Raw genomic sequence first — 21,715 nt, forward strand, 5'->3', positions numbered from 1 at the left:
AAGTCTAGTCCTAGTTGGGTAATATAATGGTTTCTCATCTCTCACAAAATATGAGGGCTCTGCATCCAGTAGGTTTTGAGAGAAAGGTACATAAGTGACAAAAAAATTAAAATAAACAGCAGACAAAATTTCCATCTAGTTTTGAACTATAATGCAAGCAGCATCTATTTAGAGCAAATTTTGCAACCACAGCTTTATTACAACTATGCCACAGCCAATCTTTGAAAACCGTTTTCAAAGATTTTTCTGATTTTAACTATCTCTAGCTGGATGCCTAAGAACTACAGAGCTGCATGTAAATAAGCAAGTAGTAAATGAACAGCAAAGCTAAAGACACCTGCATCAAAGGCAAATGCAACATTACGACCACAAAAATATTATGCTGCTTTACAATTAAGATAAACGTTCAAATGAATATATTCTGCAGCAGGGATCCGGCATCACTGGCAGCTGACACTTTGATAATACGTTGAAGAAATCATATCTGCTGTTATGTCATCAATTTGTGATTCTGCAACCGACATTAAAATTATCCTGATGTTTACAACCTGTATCAAGGTGATCACAAGTTTAATACATCAAAAGCTTAATACAGTTCTCATGTACACAGAATGTACACTATAAAACTCCAGGGAACTGACAGTTAAAAAAAGAAAACAAAAAAACAGTGTACCTTTCTGGATGCAGCCCAGGTTCATTGTGAACATCTATAGCACAAGAATAAAGCATTAGTTGCTCCTTTTATGTGCATCATTAACTAACACATGTTAAGGCATGACTAGAATTGTATTCATAACATCCTGCTTTTGTTTACCTTCCTAAATGTTTTCATTGCCCATTCCCTAGGTTCCACAGAGCCTCTGCATGCATCAGAGCCGCCAAACATCAGTGTGATCCTGCCTACGACCATGCCACCATTAAGCAAAATTTCTTTGCCGACAGCCTGAGTTTTATTTGTGTAATACAAGGCACCAGATGTGACAAGTACTAGCTTAGTTGCAGCCATCACACTTCTTTCTTGCCTTTTTCTGGTATTTCTGTTGAGTTTTTGTGCCACAGTCCTCTCTCTCTCTGCAACTGCTGAGGCTCATGCTCAAAAAGGAATGCATTTAATGATACATTTTCACTTTCCTTTGTCAGCCTGTATGTCCACACCGCAAGAAATGACATTTCAAGCTTTACCTTCACGGCCACAAGCAGACAGAAGGTAGTTGGGAGAAATGGACGTGAAAGAAAAGACTTAACAAAATAGATATGTCGAGTAGTCACACTTGCCCAAGCAATTGCCGCAGCAAAAGCAAAACAAATACCCCCCATGACCTAAGCAACCAAGTGACTAACAAAAAAAAAAAAAAACTCCGAAAAGAAGATGTGCTCATGCAATGGTTAGCTTGAAGTTAATGCGATAATAATGACAACAACGCTGCTAAAAAAATTGGTGCGAAATTTATGCGTTCGAAGCCCAAGGAAGGGAGCAAAGAATTATAAATAGCAAGGAGAGAATTTCAGGCTCACGAGTGAACAAATCATTAAACGAAAACAAAACCAGACTCCTCAAAAATGATGCAGGTTTCGAAACCTTTGGCAGTTTCTTACCAGCGCACGTCCCATCCCATGGAGAAGTACTGGGCAGCAAGAGAGGCCGTGAGTTGTGCTCACAGACATGGTCACCTGACCATGGCACAGCTATGCACGCTGGGTGGTTGCAACACGTGATTGGCAAATGAAAGTGAATTTTCGAGAACCTTAGATGATGCCACTTTAAGAGCACTAAGACCAACTGAGGCGAAGTGCCACTGTGGGAATATGGCACATATGTGATTGCACGTACTAAAGTAGCAATTTCGAAAAGAATGCATAAACAAGGTACTTAGTAAATTTGCTGCAGAGGAGTTGGTGTGCCTCAAGAATAACAACTTATCACATAACGCTGCTTCTAACAACACGATTTCTTCACACGCTCCGACCCTCCTCCACTTTTTCACCTCTCTACCAGCTGGCACTTTGCAGGACTATACCAGCACTAGGGTCCTTTTGTATCTGCCTCACCAAGTTCACATGGAACGCGTGACACTACATGTAAAGCAAATACATTTAAAAACAAATGCTTGCACTGAGATGGCAAGAGCAGGCGAGGGTTTTAAGTAGATGTCTTGCAAATACAACCTCATCGCAGCTGTTGTGTGAGAGCTTACAAGTGACATAACAAGTAAGAGTAAAAAGGTTCCTTTTATGACAACCTTCCTCGTGTGTACCTCTTATATGAGTGAAATGAAGACATTGAACAGCATGCCCGTGTTCATGCAATGGGGTAATCTATGCATAGCACGGTTTAGATTGCAATTTTTTTTGTAGTCAGGTGTTAGTGCGCACAACCAGGTGCTGTCATGCATACTTAAGCTTGCACTTTTTTCTTTCGTAAAATTCTTTGGTGCATTAATGCACGGTGTTGTCAACAGGTAAATTTTCCAATGTCCTTTTTATTGACAATGCGTACAGTGGCAGTGGTGCAGAAGTGTGCTTTTAATTCATCAGTGAACCCATGCATGGCCCCATTTGTATCATGCACACTTCACACGCACACACAAAAATGGTGGCATGGACTAAGTAAAAGCAGAGGCAACTGAGTGAGAACAATTGTGCCCTTTCGAGTAGTGCACAGTGATCACAACACAAATGAAGTTAGATGGATGGATAACTTTCTATGGCAAAATCCACAGCAAAGACCACTGCCCGGAGAGTGCTTTGAAAAGTACCACGCTACTGTAAAGCAGTGTTAGGCAACCAAAAATGGCAACACTGTCCCAAAATAAATTATCACATTGTACACTTGAACATGGTAGCATTTTTCTTGCTAATGATTCACAGAAAAATTACTTATGGCCAAAAGTATGATCAAGTAGGGAGAAACCTGAAACTGGAAAAACTTAACTCAACCACTTCGTGCAAAACTTTTAGCTGGAATTGCCACCCACAATGGATTTCAGATGCTGCAAGCTGCTGCACCAGCTGCGAGGCCAGCTTTCAGTTCTGGATTGAAACTGTTTTCTGTATGCAACCATTTTCCAAAAGATTTGAGAGTAACTAATTTAGTGGTCCTATAACTCCTAACAGCTATTAACTCAAATTTGTGGTGTAGTAACAAGCGTTGAGCTGCATTCTTTAGGCCTTAGGGTTAGTACTGAGCCTCGCCCAGAAATAAAATAAGCTAGGAAACTGTAAATTGGCGGGGTGCACTTGTCAATCCGTCTCACTTCTATCGTCAAAAATAAATTACCAAACATTTTAAAGTATCTTTTATTTTGTTCCCTCCAGAGAAATGGAAAAGCATAGGGCCAAAATCAAGTTCCTCTTTCTACAACGGAAATATGCAAAGATCTTTGATGAAATGGCACAAACTTTGGGCGACAGTGGCAGTATACAAAGGTGAACTTTCCTTGAAAGTGTAAAAAGAATTAAGTGCTGAAAGCGAGGAACAGAGTGCAACATAATGCCTGCCTTTGTCTCTGTGCCTGCAAATGTGAAAGCCATCTAAAACACAGTCCTAGATGATGTCTTTTTTGCAAGATATCTGGAGATGTCACATGACAGATTCAGTTTCCTTATCCAAAATGATTTCAGAATGGGTAAGCTTACAGCCATGTGGATCCTGAAACTTTTGACAACTGAACAGAAAAGAGGACGCGTGTGAGATATCTAGAGAATGTTCGAGAGAATTTTGCAAGAAATGAGTCAGATTTTCAGCACAAACTGGTAATTGGTGATGCTACATGAATATACTGTTATGATGCAGAGACAAAGAAACGGTGTATGGAACGAAGGCACCAGAGAAGTCCTGTGCGCGAAGATCAGTGCAGAAGCAAATTGCAACCATTTTTCAGGACAAGAGAAGAATTTCGTTTTTGGACTACCACCCAAAAGGTTCAAACGTCAAAGCAACACGTTACTGTCAGTCATTGACAAATCTGAGGCAAAATATTAAAGAAAAACATGAGGAAAGGTCTCCAAATGTAACGTCCTGTTGCATAACAATGCCCCATCACATGCTGCAGATGCTGGTATTGCAAATATGATTTGGTTAGGCTTTCAACTCATGCCACATCCACTCTAAAGGGACAATGGTTTCGGAGAGTGGAAATTAATGCTGAAAATGACTGCTTTGACCAGTAATCAGAAGAATTCTATTTGCAAGAACTTAAAATCCTGCAGGAGAGATTTCAGAAGTGTGTTAAAGACATCCTTGGGGAATATGAAAGATTGTGTGGCAGTACAAGTCTCCTAGCTGAATTATTTTTCTGGGTAAGGCTCAATACTTATCAGCAACCCCTTGTACACTTTCATGGCAGCTGTTTGACAACAGATCAGATTAGTCACACTTTATGTATAACATACCGCAGTTTGGATAACCAAATTGTTCCACACCGCATGACATACAAACCTACGAAGATTTCACACGAATGCTGCACACAAGCAGACTGCCAACAATAAAAAAGAAGCTTCAACTAAGAAGTTTCATGATCTATAAACAAACCCTAAATAAAATAGCACTGGGGTATGGCACCCTGCCAAAGCTATAACTGTGGGCACTAACAAGGTAGACTCATTTACAATGGAATGCTGCAATAAATGACTAAATTAGTACTGTTATAGATTGCAGGATAATACATGCCTTAAGTATAGTGTTTACAAAGCATGTCAAAAATCACAGCACATACAGAACTATCAATAAAAGCAAAGTTCACACCTTACTTCTTTTCAGTCTGGCCCTAAAATCGAGAAGGGCCACAATCATTTCTTAAAGGTTTCATTTAACCAGTTTTTGGTTACTAAACACGATAAAAAATTTTTCTAACCATCATCTATTTTGCATATAGAATGCCATTGCTACTTGCAATAATGCAGAATCACATTTTAAAAATCAGATCACATAATACCAACACACAAAACAAAGTACTAGAGAATAACTATAATAAATAAAAGAAAACTCTCTTGTTCTATGCTTCTGCACAATAACAATCAACTCCATTCAGCCCACTATAGCTTATTTAAAGAATCCTGTAAGCAGTCAAGTTGATTTAGTAGACTCCTATAATGCTCATGTGATTTCATTAAACCAATGCTGCAAGTCTAATGCTTGCTGAGCAGTCCAAGAAAACAAAGCTGAATTAAAATACTGCAGTTCTGTGCCAGAAAGAGCCTTTTGTACACATTAACCTCATGATGTAACTTTTTTGCAAAAACATAGAGAGAAGCTGCTTTGAGTGCGCTATGTTACACCAATTTAGGCTCATCAAACTTAAGAACTATTAGTCATGTTCAACCAACTGTACAACAATAGTAAACAAAGTGCTGCTGATTCCAAGTAAAAGCAACAGGTGGGTCAAGAATAACAAGGTCTATATAGGCACAAGAAAGGAGTAAATGCTGAAAACATCTGTCCCTCTAGCTAACTGCATTTCATACCCTGACACATATGTGAAGGAAGTGCAATAAGCTTCAATTCATAGCACCTAATTTGCCCAGTGTAGTCAAGTGGCCAAGCTCTGTGATAGCATAAAAAGCTAAGAAACTCTTGACTGAAAGAACAAATTCATACTCCCTCCCAAAGCAGCAGTTGACTCTGATATAGGAACATCATATTTGATGTCACAGCTTAACGCACCTTGACTGAGTTGGCCACATGTGCTAATATTACTGATGGCTTTTTTTTTTGTTCACAGCACGTTTTTTGGGCTTTTAATTATGTTAGTCATACACCAGTCCTTGAAAATAAAACTAAGGAACTCTTCTCAAGCCAAAGTGTCTGTTATTTTGTCAAGCTATTCTCACAAACAGTACACAAAGCTAAGCCAATCAACAAGCTTGTCACAAAATCGTCACCACTCACAGTGTGTAAAAATGCTTGGTGAGTTGTGATAGCCACTTGAAATTTACACTTTTTAGTTAACAAAGACCTGCTTTTGATGAAATCTATGCACGTGGCATCCCAGATGGGCAGCCTGTTGATCTAGACTCACTCCATTTTAGTGTCTGCAATACAGTAGTCTTGAAAGCAGTACAATTCCTGGTAGCACGGTGAAGAAAGAGATAATCGGCCATGTGTAACCTAAATAAAATTGCAAAGGAGTGGCAAAACAGTACTTATTTCTATAAAGGCAACAATCCTTTCATTTTTGTGACTGTTCCCTTCCCTGTGGAAAGGCTGCAAACGGACTGTAAAGTGCTTTCAACACATGCTATAGGAGTTGAAAGCACACTATAAGTGCACAATAGTGCCTTCCAAACAGAATAAGTTTCTGTTCAAAAGATTGCCCAAGCTGCACTGAGAAGTCAACTTTCAAACAGACCTAACTGTGGAATTCTCGGAAGCGATGCAAGAAAGCCAAAGGAAATCTATTTTTTGCTTTCTACTGAAGCAGATCACAAGCTCGCTGATTTGGCTGCGACTGCATTCAACAAAGCTGCCAGTGTACAAACATGACCAATGGTTTTACTTGTACACTATTTTAGTATTTGCATTACTCTCAATATACTAATGAACATTGCACATTCCATCAGAATGCTCTTCTCTGGTGCAAACGACTGACACTGTAATATTACCACTGGCTCATCTATACCACGTGGGACAGGAGACTAACCAGAACATCGCAGCCCATTTAGAATGCAGCCCTATCTGAACATTCCATACCGGCATCTTGAATTGGGCCTCCAATGTCTGCCTCCTTCTGAGCATCTGCACTGCATCAAGAGGCCTTAAACATTGCCAATGAAAACAAGCAAATGCCTTGCAGCAGACATACCTAGCAGGCTGGTACAGAAAGCATACTTGCAGTGTCATTTCTCCTTTTGAAACTAACTTTAAGACCCTGTAGTTAAGTAAAGCAGGTGTATGGAAGGTAGGCTAAAATAAAACACGACAGAGGCAATTTCAAAAGAAAGCCTCAAGTTGAAACAGTATGATTGCACACAGTGTATATGACGCTTTGAAAAAAAAAAACACTTTTTATCATCTAAACTCGGCAACTCTCTTTACAGCCCGGCCTAAAAGATCACTAATCATTCAATCGTGCAATTCTTTTACAACGTGCCGTTATGTGTGCTAGAAGAAGCTGAACTGCTATCTTGTTAACAATATCAGGGCCTAAAATCTGCATCTGATGACGTCTGTTTGATCGTACAAATGGAAAAAAATCTCTTGCACTTTCCACTTCAAAAAAACAAGATGGAAGAAGTGTCCCCCCCCCCATGTGAGTAGCAAAAATAAAAAACAAATGCCTTCTCACACTCGAAACAAAAACTATAGCACACATCCAACAGCGATGATCTACACGCCGTTGATTTCAGAGTCCTCATTTTCACTCTCGTCAATTGGAGCTCGGATAGCTTGGTACCACTGGTTGGTCAAGTCAGTCATCTGGATCTTGCCATCTTGTACCTCCTGCAAAGAGCCATCAAGACCATTTTGCACTTGTGCGAATACTAGTATCTAACCATGTTCAAATGTGTTAAAACTTGATGCAACGACAAATACCTTCTTGAATGCTTAAAACATCTACTCTACTAAACTGCTTTTATAAGACCTTGATGCACTTTTTTTAATTCTCACTATATCTTCATGTCGTTAGTATATTGGTCTGCTGTATCACAGGCATAACCAAAATAAAAATCACTGGCCACTATCCTTGCCCAAGAAAAAAAAAATATATAAAAAAGGCATTTACGACAGCACTTAAAATGCATCTAGAGGGGAACGCAATCAAAGAAACAGCATTCTGTTTTGGTGCCCCGCCGCGGTGGTGCAGTGGTAAGACTACTATGCCGGAGTACCCGGGTTTGATCCCGACCACTAGCTGCTGCATTTCGATGGAGGCGAAACGAAGAGGCGTCCGTGTTCTGTGTGATGTTAGCGCATGTTAAAGATCCCCAGGTGGTCGAAATTATTCTATAGCCCTCCACTACGGCTCCTCTTTCTCTGTTTCCACTTTCACTCCCACCTTCCTCTCTTCAATTATAGCGCGGTTAAGGTGTCCACAGAACAAGTGTGAAAGATACTGTGCCTTTCCTTTCCTGTGAGCCAATTATTATTCATTATTATTCTGCTACTGGTCCAGTGTTGGGGCATATTGCACATATTGCCTGAATAACATTATGCAACCCACACTTGACATGCCTCAGCAGTTTCTAGCATGCTAGATATGGTACGAGGAGAGTGAAGAGGAGACAGGGTCATTCTGAACCCTTCAAGAATAAAGCTACACTAAACATATCATCTCGGTCTAAGGACCAAAGAATTCTTAGATGTGGTGTTTCTAAGCTTGGTAATAATTAGGAACAATGCCTAAGCCATTTTATTTAGTGCAAATGCAATTACACTTTGCTGGTTATTTGCCTACAATTTTGATTTTGTTTTTGTTTTTTCATTTAGTTTTAGTACCTTTCTTTAATTACTCCTCTCAACCCTTCATAGATGAACAAAAAGAAAGAAAAGAAAGCACATTTTCAAAAGGTGTGCGTTTAATCATCACCATCATTTAAAACAAGAGGCGGTCCAGTCATTTTAGTTCGAGAGTCTCAAATAACTTTACTGCATTAGCGAACAGAGTTGCCGCAATGTAGGAATAATTATTGTCTCTCACCTTTTGTGTGAATCGGCGAGTGAAGAAAGGGATGAGGTACTTTATGTCCAGCAAAATAAAGCCCTTGATATTGCTTTTCATGAAGTTCACCTCATACTCCTCTTCTGTTAGTTCAGATAAGTGTTCTGCGTCAATAGTTTGACCCTAGAAGAAGATATGTCACATCTGAAGAATTAATTCATTCATCCAAATGAAGTCCAAAGCTTTGAATGTAGTCACAATGAAAGCGATTTCTAGGTACCTGTATCACCTAGTATAATACATTACTAAAGCAAAAAACAATGAGGAATAACATTGTGGATTTAGTTTCAGTGTGCTCAGAGGGCTACAGAAGCTTGATAATCAGCCAAAGGTTTAGGCTTACTTGATATACAACAGAAAATTACTCTGAAAGTTAATTACAGCCATAATAACATCTGATTAGAAGGTAATCAGGCAGTGCTGCATGCCCTGACTTTTTCACAAATTTCACAATAGCACCTATGAATTAATTCATTTGTCTATTGTTTACATATTTTACTATATTAACCAATGCTTCGTGAATATGACCATCGAAAGGCTAGCAAAAACAATGAAAAAGAAAAGAAAACATTAAGAAGAGACTAGTGAATTCAATTAAGCAGAGTTAAACAAAAAGCAAAAACACATAGAACAAAACATCACAGTTCAGCTATTTGGAAACGAAGGCACTATGCATAAAAACGGAGTGGAAAGAAATGTTTTAGACTCGCAGTCTATTTGGGAATTAACTGAAGCAACTTTGGTGAAGTTTCCAAAGGACCGATAAAACCAGTGCCACACCGGCATAGCAAGGTGCACGCACCCAGACTACAGTAAACTCTTGATAATTCGGCCTTCAAGGAACCAGGAAAAAAGTCTGGATTTTCCAAAAGTTCGAAATATCGAATGTTCCTAAAAGACTGCCAAGAACCATCCGCATCACTGTAATTTAATCAAATGAACGGGTGGAATATGGATGTCTATAAATTTGAGATGAAAGCTAGATGACAGCAATGATATTTCACAATTTCCTCAAATGCGCTGGTTTGCGCATGCTGCCGGGACAGTTGACCGTAATCATATCAGTGCCTCTGTGGCCTTTTTCGTAGCGCATTACAGTCGCTGATAGTAGTGCCTCTTTGCAAACGGCGCCAGTCGCATTTTGATCATGTTGCACCACAAGAACAGTGCTGACCGTACGATGAAGCACTTTCCAAATGCAACTGTTCAGCACACTCGAAGAGCAGAGGAAGCACATGGGTGCATGAGAAAGGAATACCTGTAGCCCTTAGAACGGCATGACGCCATCCCAAAACAGAGCTAAAAGATCAGCGATGTGCAAGCAGCGTCCGAAATGGCGCGACTGGCCAATGTGCATACCCGACGACAGCGGCAAGATGGTGTGAATATAAGAGGAGTGAAACCGGTTGAAACTATGCTGCTGGGCTATATTTCAGCTGTGGGGGATTTCTGATCGTCATTGCGCCTACTACAGAGCACATGCCTAAAGTTCTGCGGGCAGCACTGTTCCAAGAAATTTATGTTCGGGGAGGTATTTTTTTTTTTATATCGCTGACTTCGCGGGTCGCACCTTCATGTGACCCCACGTCCGAATTAACCAGTCTCAGCCCACCCCTATCCAAATTAATGAGCATCTGATGGCACAGATTTACACAGCTGTAGGCCGGGGCTGTGCTCATCTGAATTATCCACATTTAAAGATTAACAGGGGCCTAATAGAAGATTTTACTGTAGCAGCCAAGTCGTCTAGTCTAGCACCTGGTCATCACACCCATTCAGGTGCTTGCTTCAAAGAGAAACTTACAAATTGCTAATAAGGCTACACTCCCTTAGATTTATGCGTGCATGCCGCGGCCAGTTGCTGGTACACAAGTTTCATATCTCCAAAATGGCCCCAAAACCCACATAAAAAATTACACCACAAAAAGTTCCGATGAACATGGCTTAAGAAATAAACAAATAAGCAGCTTTGCCTGTATGTAAAAGAAAAAAAAGTCAGTACTTACCATTTCTTTGGTTTTGCTAAGGGTAACTTGTCGTGCCCTTCTGCGTTTCTTCCTTGTTGTCTGTTTGTCTGCCTTCAAAAACTGGATAAGAACATAGTATTACATGCTTCATTACAGTAAATTCGTCGTTTTTTTTTTTTTTTTCATAGAACTGCATTAAAAGAAAAGTATAAGTTAAGAAATGCAGAAGCGAAATACTACAGTACATTAAAAAATTGTATATCATTTGCTGCTTTTTAGAAATTTCTTCTAAAAACAGCACAGTTCTCTGGATTTTCAATGTTTTGTGATTACTTTTCAGGTATGGAAGATCTGAAATGGTCGGTGACAGCTCTTTGTCAGCCTGAGCAGCCATAGGTGAAGGGAGGTAGCAAGAAAGTGCGTGAGACGGAGCAAGCTGCGGCAGTGTGTGTGTGTGCTTGTGCACTCTTTTGATAGCGGCCCCTTAACTCCTGCACAATCCTTGTCCTCCGGAATCTAGAAACCACATCTTTTAACAGACGAAGGCGGACGAAAGCATGCAGCCAGCCTATGACACCCCACCTTGTACAGAGTTGTCTGTACACTGTTTGTCATGGCATACTAGTTTAGCTTTTTCTCCCCTTCTGCTGTTTGTGCTTCGTTGCAGTGGTGATGAAGCTGCACCACAGCCACTATGAAGTTCATGGCGACCACAAGCACGTGGGTGCATGGGTACAGCATGCCAGAAGCCATGGTAGCAATTAAATGTCGACAGAGTATCGAAAATCCTGTTTTGACCAGCGTGCCATCGTTGTTCAGCTCGCGTTAAGCTTAATATGTCTTAATGCCAATACAGGGTAAAGCAATAGCACAAAGTGACATTCACAGGCAGACTGCAGGCAGACTGCCAAAACTTTGATGCAATGTCAAAGGGCTAACTGAATGAGTTTCTATGGGAGCTACAGCAGAACTGGATAGTAACTGGAATAAACAGTGTGAAGGACGAGGAGAAAGATGAGAAAGATAGAAACATAGCACTGTTTGATATTTGTCCTCATCCTTCACGTTGTTATTCAAATGAGCAACCAACTAGCCTGCACTTCAATGCTTGGATAGTAACGGAGCAGTCGGACAAATGGAGTAACCACCAAGGTAGAAGCAGCAGCGTTACAGACATTAGCAAATAAAAAAATGCATCCTTGTATGTTTACAGTCCATTTGATTTTAACCCAATGGTCTAGCTGAAAGTGCAGAGAGGCAATCTAAGGTAGGGTACAATCGTTTTGTCAAAACATAAAAAAGAACATTTAAGCTTTGCATTTTTCTGACAAAGTATTTGTTTAGCTTTCAGAAACTATCTTACACTTGGGCATTTGCGACTTCAAAAATGCTTTTTGGTTTTTTTTTGCTGGCACTTTGCTTTGTGGAAAAAAAAAAAAAAAAAAAAACATTTTATATTTGGGGCCTTCTGATAGAACATTACATTTAAATATATTAGACTTGGGTATATGCAACTTGAAAAATGCTGCTATCATATATTTTTGCAGCAACGTAGAGTGGGAAGGTGGGCATGTTTAGAAACTTTGTCCACATTTTTTTCCAGACATTGTTTTTAGAAGTCTATGTACTGATTTTTGCAGGAGCTAAAAAGGTGTGGTCGAACTGAATTTTTCATATATATCAAACAATGCCTTTTACATGGCTGCAACTAGAAGCAATAACTTGGGTCAGTTTGTATTTGTATACATATATATATATAAAAAAGGATATTCATTAGTGGCAGTTTCATAGCATTTGGAAAAAAACAACCCAATAAATTACATATCCTCCTTAAAGCCCTTAATTCTAGCTGTGCTTAAGTAACAATTAGAAGATTGCCAGCAAATTTCATAGCCATAGTGTTTATTAAGGCTATGGTGCAGCCAAACATTGAAAAATATTTTCGGTCTCACCTCATTTTAACTCAAAGGTAAGCCATAGAGACCTTGAAGTGACTAGGTTATGCATTTTTCATTTCTTTCTTCTTTTTTTTTTTTTTGGCTGCACACAAATACCTCTTTGGTGAAACTTTCGAATTTTCCAAGTTTGTCAAGGAAATGAAGCTTTTTGGCTGAATTCTTGAATATCCGAACAAAAAAATTAGGCTGGGCAGTTATCTGTGAACCTGACACAGACCAAATAAGAAATCTCACCTTCATAAGGGGCATTGTGGATCCACCAATAACCAATATAGTGAAGAGCACTATGATCAGTGTTGTTGTCACGACTACATGCCGCTTCTCATCGTCAAAGTCCAGGTGCATAGCCAAAGCATAAGCGATGGCACCTCTGAGACCTAGTGGAAGAAACAATAAACACATTTACAAATAAAAGTCAGGTATTGCCCATGCAAACAGCAATTAAAGAGTGGTATAGCGATGAATACAAATAATAGTTGGTTTGGTTTGTGAGGTTTAACGTCGCAAAGCGACTCAGGCTATAAGAGACGTTGTAGTGGAGGACTCCAAAAATTTCGACCACCTGGGGTTCATTAGCGTGCAGTGACATCGCGTAGCACACGGTTGTCTTGCTCTTCGCCTCTATAGAAAAGTGGCCGCCATGGCCGGGATTCGATCCTGCATCCTTGGGCACAGCAGTCGAGTGCCCTAACCACTGCGCCACCACGGTGGGGCAAATGAGAGTTGAATTGACAATATTTAGCTGGTGCAGATATTAATAATGGTTTCATTTGAAAGCTCGAATTCGCTGGTTATTTTAAAGCAGTAATGTTTCCTGAGCCATGCTTAGCTATCAAAATACCAAAAGTTTCACTTTGTGTGACTTCTGAAAAACAAAAAATACAGTGTAAAGTTACAGTAAGTTGTTATAACTTAAAGGTACACAGAGGAAAACTCCAACTGGGTAAAGAAAGCTGCACAGCTTTCTTCTGAAGCCATCTGACGACATTTGGGAAAACCTAGTGGAGCCCCCAAAACATGTTGGACCAACTCCATCAGGTTCTCAACTTTCTTGTCATTTGTAAAGCTTGAAGTGGAGGTCTTTTGTTTCTCTGGCGATGCTCGTCAGCCGAAAATGCTTCCATTACAAAGAAATCCAAAATTAAAAAGAGAATACTTTTTCCCGCAACCCAATCTAACATGGTGACATTCATGTTGTTTTCATGTTCTTTCAAACTGAAGTAGACTAGCTGTAACCATTCATATGTCACCGAAATGTTCAGGAGCATAACCCTCTATTTTCTTTCCATGTTCAACCTCACATGACATCACTGCCACATACATGTGGAAGAAGCTGGGGTTGGCAACGCCTATCATTCATTTTTACTTTATTTAGCTCATAAGAGTTCAATTTACTAAAAAAAAACAAAAACTAGCTTGTTAGTCACAAGGATGTGACAATGCATCATTCTATGGTGTTGCAGCTGCACTTTTTCAGTGTTATTATTAAACTTGTTAAGTGTGTTTCGATGCTCCTCACACAACTAAAACACAACTTTTCCAGCAGCCAGCAGAGATGTCATCTCCTAGCAAATGGTTATACTTATACTGGTGCCCCGTATTCCTTACTGCCATTTACCCCTAGCCATGATGTAGCAATGACAACAAATAACCACAGCTATATTTCGAACTTTTATGGTCTCACAAGCCCCTAAGTAGCACCTGCATATGTGACTATAAAAAGCAGCCTTATTTTGCATATAACATGCAATAAAGGGGGCTCTGAAACATTCATAAGAATCATAAATGACCAATTACAAATAGAGTTGATGCTTTCATCTGTTGCAAATTAACTTAATAAGCTAGTCAACACAGTATATGAAAACAATGCAATCGGTAAACCATACAAGTTTGCTTTTCAAGACTTCGATTAACAGAAACCATAGATTAGCATTTAACGATTCATATCAATGACCATTAAGTCCAAATCTGAAGACCTCTCAGCATATTTCACTAAGCCAAAAGTAGAATTCTCACTTACCACTGTACCACATGATAAACATCATCTTCTTTGTAATTTTGTGTTCTCTAAAGTAGTTCATAAGGAAGGACAATGGGTATATGTTAGCTGCCCGGCCAAGCAAGCACAGCACCTGAAAATGACAGAAAAAAAATTAAATGAGGAACAAGGGATTAAATACTACATAATAAGTGCATCTACAACCTTTAAATACATGACATTTATTACTTTTAAAAAACATCCAGTTACCCCCCCCCCCATACAAAATTCTTTCCAAAAATTTGTACAAATGTAATTCAATTACACTACCAATTACTGTTCACAAAAAGTAATAGAGCCACATTACATCAAATCACTTCATATTACTTTCTAGCTTTCATGCACATAAAGAAGATTCACAGGTCAAAGCTATTTGTAAGTATTCCAAATTTCTTAATTTATTGCACCGTAGGTCAAACTGAACTTCAAAGTCGGTGCCGAAATTTTTTGCACTTCTTTGAAGAAAGGATGTCCTCTTGCATGCTGCTAGAGATTAAGCCAATACAGTGCTGAAAAGTTTTTTACATACCATTTTTATAAGCCAATACTATGCCGAAATTTTTGCAATCCCCTGTCAAGTTTGATATGATACCCAGGTTCGACTGCAGTAATTTTGAAGTGAGAAGAGGTCCCATAAGGGCAGCCCACAAGGTGTGAATGTACATTGGCTCAGAACAGTGGAGAGTTGGGCTTGTTGGTTTCGAATCATGGTGGAAACCGTGCCACCACAGGACGAAGCAGAACACAACACAGGCAGCATCTGTGTTGTGTTCCTTGCTTTGTTGTGTGTCACCGCTCTTTCCACCATTACACATTGGCTCATTCACAGGAAAAGTAGTTGCTGTTACATCTGCTTTCTCTCTTCTTCGAGCTTTTCATCAACTGAATCATACAAAAGCAAGTCTAAAATCAATTAAGAAATACACGGCACCAGTACGAAACTGAGTGCACTCAAGTGGCGGTGACCACAGACTGCTGAACAGGACACTGCATGCATTTTCAGTGTCAACAAAAGCAGTGATGTCAGCACCATTACACCTGTGAACAATGTGAATGATAGGAAACATGAAGTGAACACTGTTTCTAAACAGTAATTAAAGGCATTCCTGTTTACTCAGACTATTAATGCTTTGCTGCATTATTGGTTACTACTAGCTATAAATGCAACCCATTTAGGGGTAACTTCCCCAGAAGAAGGGCTAAGTTTCTTTCACAACCATATACTTCCCACTGTGACAAATGCATCAGGTATGCCTTATAAGATTCATCTTGACACTATGATAGCTGATTCAGCATCCAAGTGAAAGAACTGAGCTTAATCGAGTGTAAGACTACTTGCAATTAGATAAAATATTTTGGTTTCTTTAAAATACCCTTACAATGCCTCGCTGAAAAACCTAGGAAACACAACACAGGCAGCGCCTGTGTTGTGTTCGCGTGTTGTGTTTTGTCCTGTGTCAGCACTGTTTCCACCATTATCCTAAACCAACAAGCTAAACTCTCCACTCTTTTCTCAGTTGTTAAGACAATCGACTATTAAGCCAGGGGACACAGGTTCAATCCCGGCCATGGCAACCATGCTTTGAGAAAGTGAAACACAAGGTGTTCATGTATTGTGCGATGCCAGTGCACATTAAAGAACCCACGGTGATTAAAATTACCCACAGCCTTCCACTACAGCAACCCTCATGGGCCAAGTCGCTTTGGGACGTAAAACCCCACAAACGAAACCAACTTATGCTTAGCACTAAAACGTTAAAGTATAATGGCTTGATTTAAAGAACATCAGGTATGTAACATAAACCGAACCAGCATACTGAAGAGCAGGTGCACTTTTTTAATCATAAGACTTACTAGCTTAGATGAGAAGGCAGGGAACATTGATGTTTTAAGATTTCAACAATTATCATCAGTTTAATATTATAAAATCTCTTAGCCTAACAAAATGATATGGCTAGTGATTGTGTATCAATTGTCCTGATACCATATCTAGTAAGCAAAATCACAGTCATCACTGACATGCACCCTTGGTGAAAAGTGTTCAGCCACATACTAGGACACTTAGAGGGACAGAACACTGGCCAAAATATGTCATGAGATTATGGTGGAGATGAAAAGATCTTGCCTCATATAGTACAGATCGAGCACTACAATATCAAAGAAAAGAGGCTTTACAATTTTAATTTTCTATTGAAAATTGCATAAAAACAACCGAGACGCTATCTAGCGGAGAAACCCTAGTACTTTCAGTGTAGCCCACCACACGACTACATGTCAGCAAAATATCGCTTATTTTCGTAACTGCACATTGTTCTTTTTTCTTCTAGGAGTGCCTGCCATAATTTATTATATTTTGTGCTCTCTCCAGTGCGTCCTTAAATAAAAACCACCCCTGCCTTCGCACCGTGAGAGGTATGCTTTCAGGTTTCACCACTAGATGGCGCCACATTGTTTGCAATTTCATGAATGGAGCAATGACAGTGCCCACTAAAACTTTCGTCGACGAGGGCGTGCGTCATTGTTCCGTAACAGCATTGAGCGTGAAGCTTAAAATGACGTTACTCTACGCAAAAAGTGTCTCATTACTGTCTGGCGAGTGAAAGTTATATTTGTTTTCGGTGCGTCTTTTTTGTCGACCACCAGTCGTCATCGTGGTCGCTGCTCATGGTTTCCAGCATCGGACTACATAAAAACGGGCGCATGCATTGATCGAAAAATTCCCGGTAAAAATTTTCTACAGCGTTTCGAACAAAAGCATTATAGAATCGAACATTTTAGACATCAATCTTTCCACTGTGGCGAAAAAAAATCTAGACCTAAATTCCAGTGTTCTGTCCCTTTAAAGCGATACCCCTAAGGCCCAAAAGGCCTTGAAAGGTGATAAAAAACCTCAGAGGTTCAGGAATATAATAAGTACCTTACTCAATTACATATATAAAACAAACCATGTGGCCTGGACTTTTGACCAAGAGAGCATATCACATCACAATTTTCAGCTCCATGTACTTTCCCTAAATATCTTCTCAATCTTTTACTATTCCAACACGACTATGAGCAACAGCATAAGTAGATCCAAGGGATGAAGTCACTCATAAAAGCATGCATCCTATGTCTCCTACGCATATGATTGAGAATTAACTAGACCATACACTGCACCAAGGAGTTTGTGACAGGCCATCCTATGCAAATGAAAGGATATATATCTGACATGCATGAACATATTGTTAAGGGAAACTTGCACAGCGGTAAATGCCAGATAACTCTCAGAAGCACACATTACCAGCACGAATCCAGCTTAACCTGAGCGTCGTCTTCTTCACAAATTAACACCCCACCAGTGCGTCATCGTCATCTAGATATTGCGCACCGTAACAGTATTCCCTGCGCGGGAGAAGCACCGTCCCGGTGCTGCCTACACAGGAGAACTTGAATGGTATGGTTTCAGACAGGCGACGTGCACAATTTCTGGATGAGGGGTTGTGGAAGGATATTTGGGCTGTAGAGGGGTGATCTCATAGGTCACATCGGTGACTTGTCGCAGGACGCAGTAAGGACCCACGTAACGAGGCAGAAGTTTCTCGCACATCCCCACACGACGGGCCGGAAGCCAAAGAAGAACGAGGGAACCAGGAGGGTAGTGGACGTCTCGGTGATGCAGGTCATAACGACGCTTTTGTGAGCACTGAGACGAGCCAAGCCGGTCTCGAGCAATGTGGTGGGCGGCATCAGCAGGGGCGATGGCGTCCGAAGCGTAACTACAGGAAGAGTTGTCAAGAGGCAGCAAGGTGTCGAAGGGGAGTAAACGGTTGCGGCCGAAAAGTAGATAAAAGGGAGAGTATCCGGCGGTATCATGGCATGAGGAGTTATAGGCGAACGTGACGAAAGGTAAGGAGATGTCCCACTCACGATGGTGATCGGACACATACATAGATAGCATGTCGGTCGGTGTCTGATTAAGGCGCTCAGTAAGACCATTCGTTTGCGGATGGTAGGCCGTGGTGAATTGGTGACGAGTAGCGCATGAGCGGAGAAGGTCATGAACCACTTTAGAAAGGAAACAGCGGCCATGATCTGTGAGCAGTTGACGCGGAGCGCCATGAATCAAGAATACGTCACGCAAAAGAAAGTCAGCAACGTCGGAGGCGCAGCTGGTGGGGATGGCCCTAGTTACAGTATATCGGGTAGTATAATCAGTCGCCACAGCAATCCATTTGTTTCCAGATGTCGACGTCGGAAAAGGCCCAAGAAGATCGAGGCCCACACGAAAAAACGGTTCAGTCGGCACTGAGATTGGTTGCAGGGGCCCACTAGGTTGAAGCGATGGTGTCTTACGGCGCTGACATAGCTCACAAGCGGTGACGTAGCGACGGACAGAGCGGTAGAGACCAGGCCAGAAAAATCGTCGTCGCACACGGTCGTACATGCGTGATACTCCCAAGTGTCCTGCTGTAGGGCCGTCGTGAAGTTGGGCGAGGACAGTAGAGCGCAGATGAGCCGGAACAACCAGTAAAAAGTCCGCGCCATCTGGACGCATATTGCGTCTGTATAATGTCTCGTTATGGAGCACAAACATGCTGGCAAAAGAATCGGGGTTGTTGCGCAGCTGGTCTATAATTGGTAGCAGGGCAGGATCCCGACGCTGCTCGGAGGCGATATTTATAAAGTCAGAGATGGACAAAATGTAGTCGTCAGCAGTATGGTCGGACAAACCGGGAGGATCTATGGGATGGCGGGACAAGCAGTCAGCGTCTTTGGTGTAAGTGGCCGGACTTATATACCACAGTAAATTCGTACTCTTGTATTCGCAAGGCCCAGCGACCTAAACGGCCAGTGGGGTCCTTAAGTGAGGACAGCCAACACAAAGCATGATGGTCTGTCACTACACAGAAGGACCGCATAAACAAATAAGGGCGAAATTTGGTCAGCGCCCAAACAAGTGCAAGGCATTCCCACTCTGTAATTGAATAATTGCGCTCAGAGGACGAAAGCAGGCGGCTGGCATAAGCAATGGCGCGGGAGGACCCATGCTGGGATTGGGCAAGGATAGCACCAATACCATGGCCGCTAGCGTCGGTGCGCAGTTCGGTAGGTGCAGAAGGATCGAAGTGCGCCAGAACAGGTGGTGTAGTGAGGACGGAAATAAGCGTCGTGAAGGCATAGACTTGGTCACAGCCCTATGTGAAAGGTACGTTTTTCTTCAGAAGAGAGGTAAGCGGACGAGCGATGTCTGCGAAGTTCCAAATGAAGCGGCAGAAGTAGGAGCAAAGGCCAAGGAAGCTTCGCACGTCCCTTGAGCTACGCGGGGTAGGGAACTCGCGCACGGCTCGAACCTTGCGAGGGTCGAGCTACACACCATTTGCATCAACCAAATGACCCAGGACTTTGATTTGGCGCCTACCGAAGCTGCATTTTTTGGCGTTCAGTTGAAGACCGGCGCAGCGAAAAACGACCAGGACTGTAGAAAGTCGATCAAGGTGGGTTGCGAACGTGGAAGAGAAAACTATGATGTCATCTAAGTAGCATAAACATGTTGTCCACTTGAAGCCACGCAGGAGCGAGTCCATCATGCGCTCGAATGTCGCAGGAGCGTTACAGAGTCCAAATGGCATCACCTTGAATTGATAGAGTCTGTCGGGGGTGACAAATGCGGTTTTCTCGCGATCCCGTTCGTCGACAGCAATTTGCCAGTAGCCTGAACGCATGTTGATGGAAGAAAAATAGCTGGCACCATGCAAGCAGTCAAGCGCGCCGTCAATTTGTGGAAGAGGGTAAACATCTTTCTTTGTTATTTGATTAAGGTGGCGATAGTCCACTCCGAAATATCTCCAAAGAAAGATATTGTCAAAAAGGTTTAGAACAGAAATGAAGGCAGAAGCCTCCAGTAAACAAAAAAGGCTGAGAAGCAGGCCTATCTACATTCTGTCGATTTCCTAATGTTCAAGCTAATCTACTCATATGTAATTGGACCAACTAGACCGGAAACATTCCACTTTACTCAAGAAGTACAGCAGAAGGCAATGGTAATGCTCATCATTCTTTGTTCCTCTCAACAATTAGCTACACAACCTCGACACAGTGATATATTTCAGACACCCTATCTGCATGAACATATTGCAGTGAGACCTGCACTCACTTGCAGAGGAAAAAGATTGACACCGTGAGGTAAATGCTTACACATTCCAAAACTAAATACCTCATATAAAGAAGTTAAATGATATGGTAGTCAGAAATAATAATAATAAAAAAAAAAAAAACTAAAAGGACGCAAAACCTGGCTGCCATAGATGTATATTCCCAACGCTTTCAGCACATCAGTACATACCGTAGAGAGAAAAAAAGAAGTTATGTGACGGCTAAGCATGTTCACTTAAAGAGATTAGAGACGTCATGGCACCTGGTTACACACCCACTAAAATGTGTTTGTCGCCATAATTAGGATGCAAACGCACCTTCTACGACCATGAATGTCATGCAATGTGAACACTTTCACCACGAACAGAACTCTGCGGTGTACCCTTTACCAAGGGATACCTATACAAAAGCCACTCTCCCTAGGATTTTGTAACAATTTGCTCCTCAGTTGCAGGTTACATGCATGCTCCATCTCTTCTTAACCACTTATGGCTTTATAGGGGTTTTATATCCCAAAGCGGCTGAGGCTTTGAGAGATGCCATAGTGGAGGGCTTCGGAAATTTCGACCATCTGGGGTTCTATAACATGCACGCACTGACATCGCACAGTTCATGGGTGCATTGCTTTTTGCTTCCATTGAAACGTGGCCGCCATGGCCTGTATCAAATCCACGTCCTTGGAATCAGCAGCCGAGCACCCTGACTCCAGAGCCACTGTGGCAGGAACCGTGTTCCCTTCTGTCCCATAACCAATAACCCCTTCCAAATTACCATCTACCCTTTACAGTTTCCCAATCTCATTTTGCTACTTCCCAGGGCAGATAATGACAGTTTCCATGGGTCCATTTCCCCGGCTGTGAGTTGCTATGGTAGCTTTTCAAAAATCTGTCATTTTTGTCTCACTCTATGGGACTCCCCACTTTCAGGTGAGGAGCCTGCTGTGCTTTTAGCAATGCTGGTAGG

At 41.3% G+C, this 21,715-nt stretch overlaps 1 protein-coding gene across 2 annotated transcripts in view; it reads right to left on the reverse strand.

Moving 5' to 3' along the window:
* Nucleotides 1-2,460: 2,460 nt before the first annotated feature.
* The window catches only part of Nhe1 (Na[+]/H[+] hydrogen exchanger 1), a 52,300-nt gene continuing 33,045 nt past the window's right edge, over nt 2,461-21,715 (reverse strand). For both annotated transcript variants that reach the window (XM_084587860.1, XM_084587859.1), the window contains exons 12-16: nt 14,603-14,714; nt 12,817-12,959; nt 10,664-10,744; nt 8,637-8,780; nt 2,461-7,438 (exon numbers count right to left, since the gene is read on the reverse strand). In XM_084587860.1, the coding sequence (XP_084443986.1) occupies nt 7,325-7,438; nt 8,637-8,780; nt 10,664-10,744; nt 12,817-12,959; nt 14,603-14,714 (594 nt within the window). In that variant the 3' untranslated portion in view covers nt 2,461-7,324. The remainder of the gene's footprint in view (nt 7,439-8,636; nt 8,781-10,663; nt 10,745-12,816; nt 12,960-14,602; nt 14,715-21,715) is intronic.

This window comes from Amblyomma maculatum, chromosome 1 (genome assembly GCF_055883805.1).
Source record: "Amblyomma maculatum isolate TAMU_Amacu chromosome 1, ASM5588380v1, whole genome shotgun sequence".
NCBI classification, from domain to species: domain Eukaryota; kingdom Metazoa; phylum Arthropoda; class Arachnida; order Ixodida; family Ixodidae; genus Amblyomma; species Amblyomma maculatum.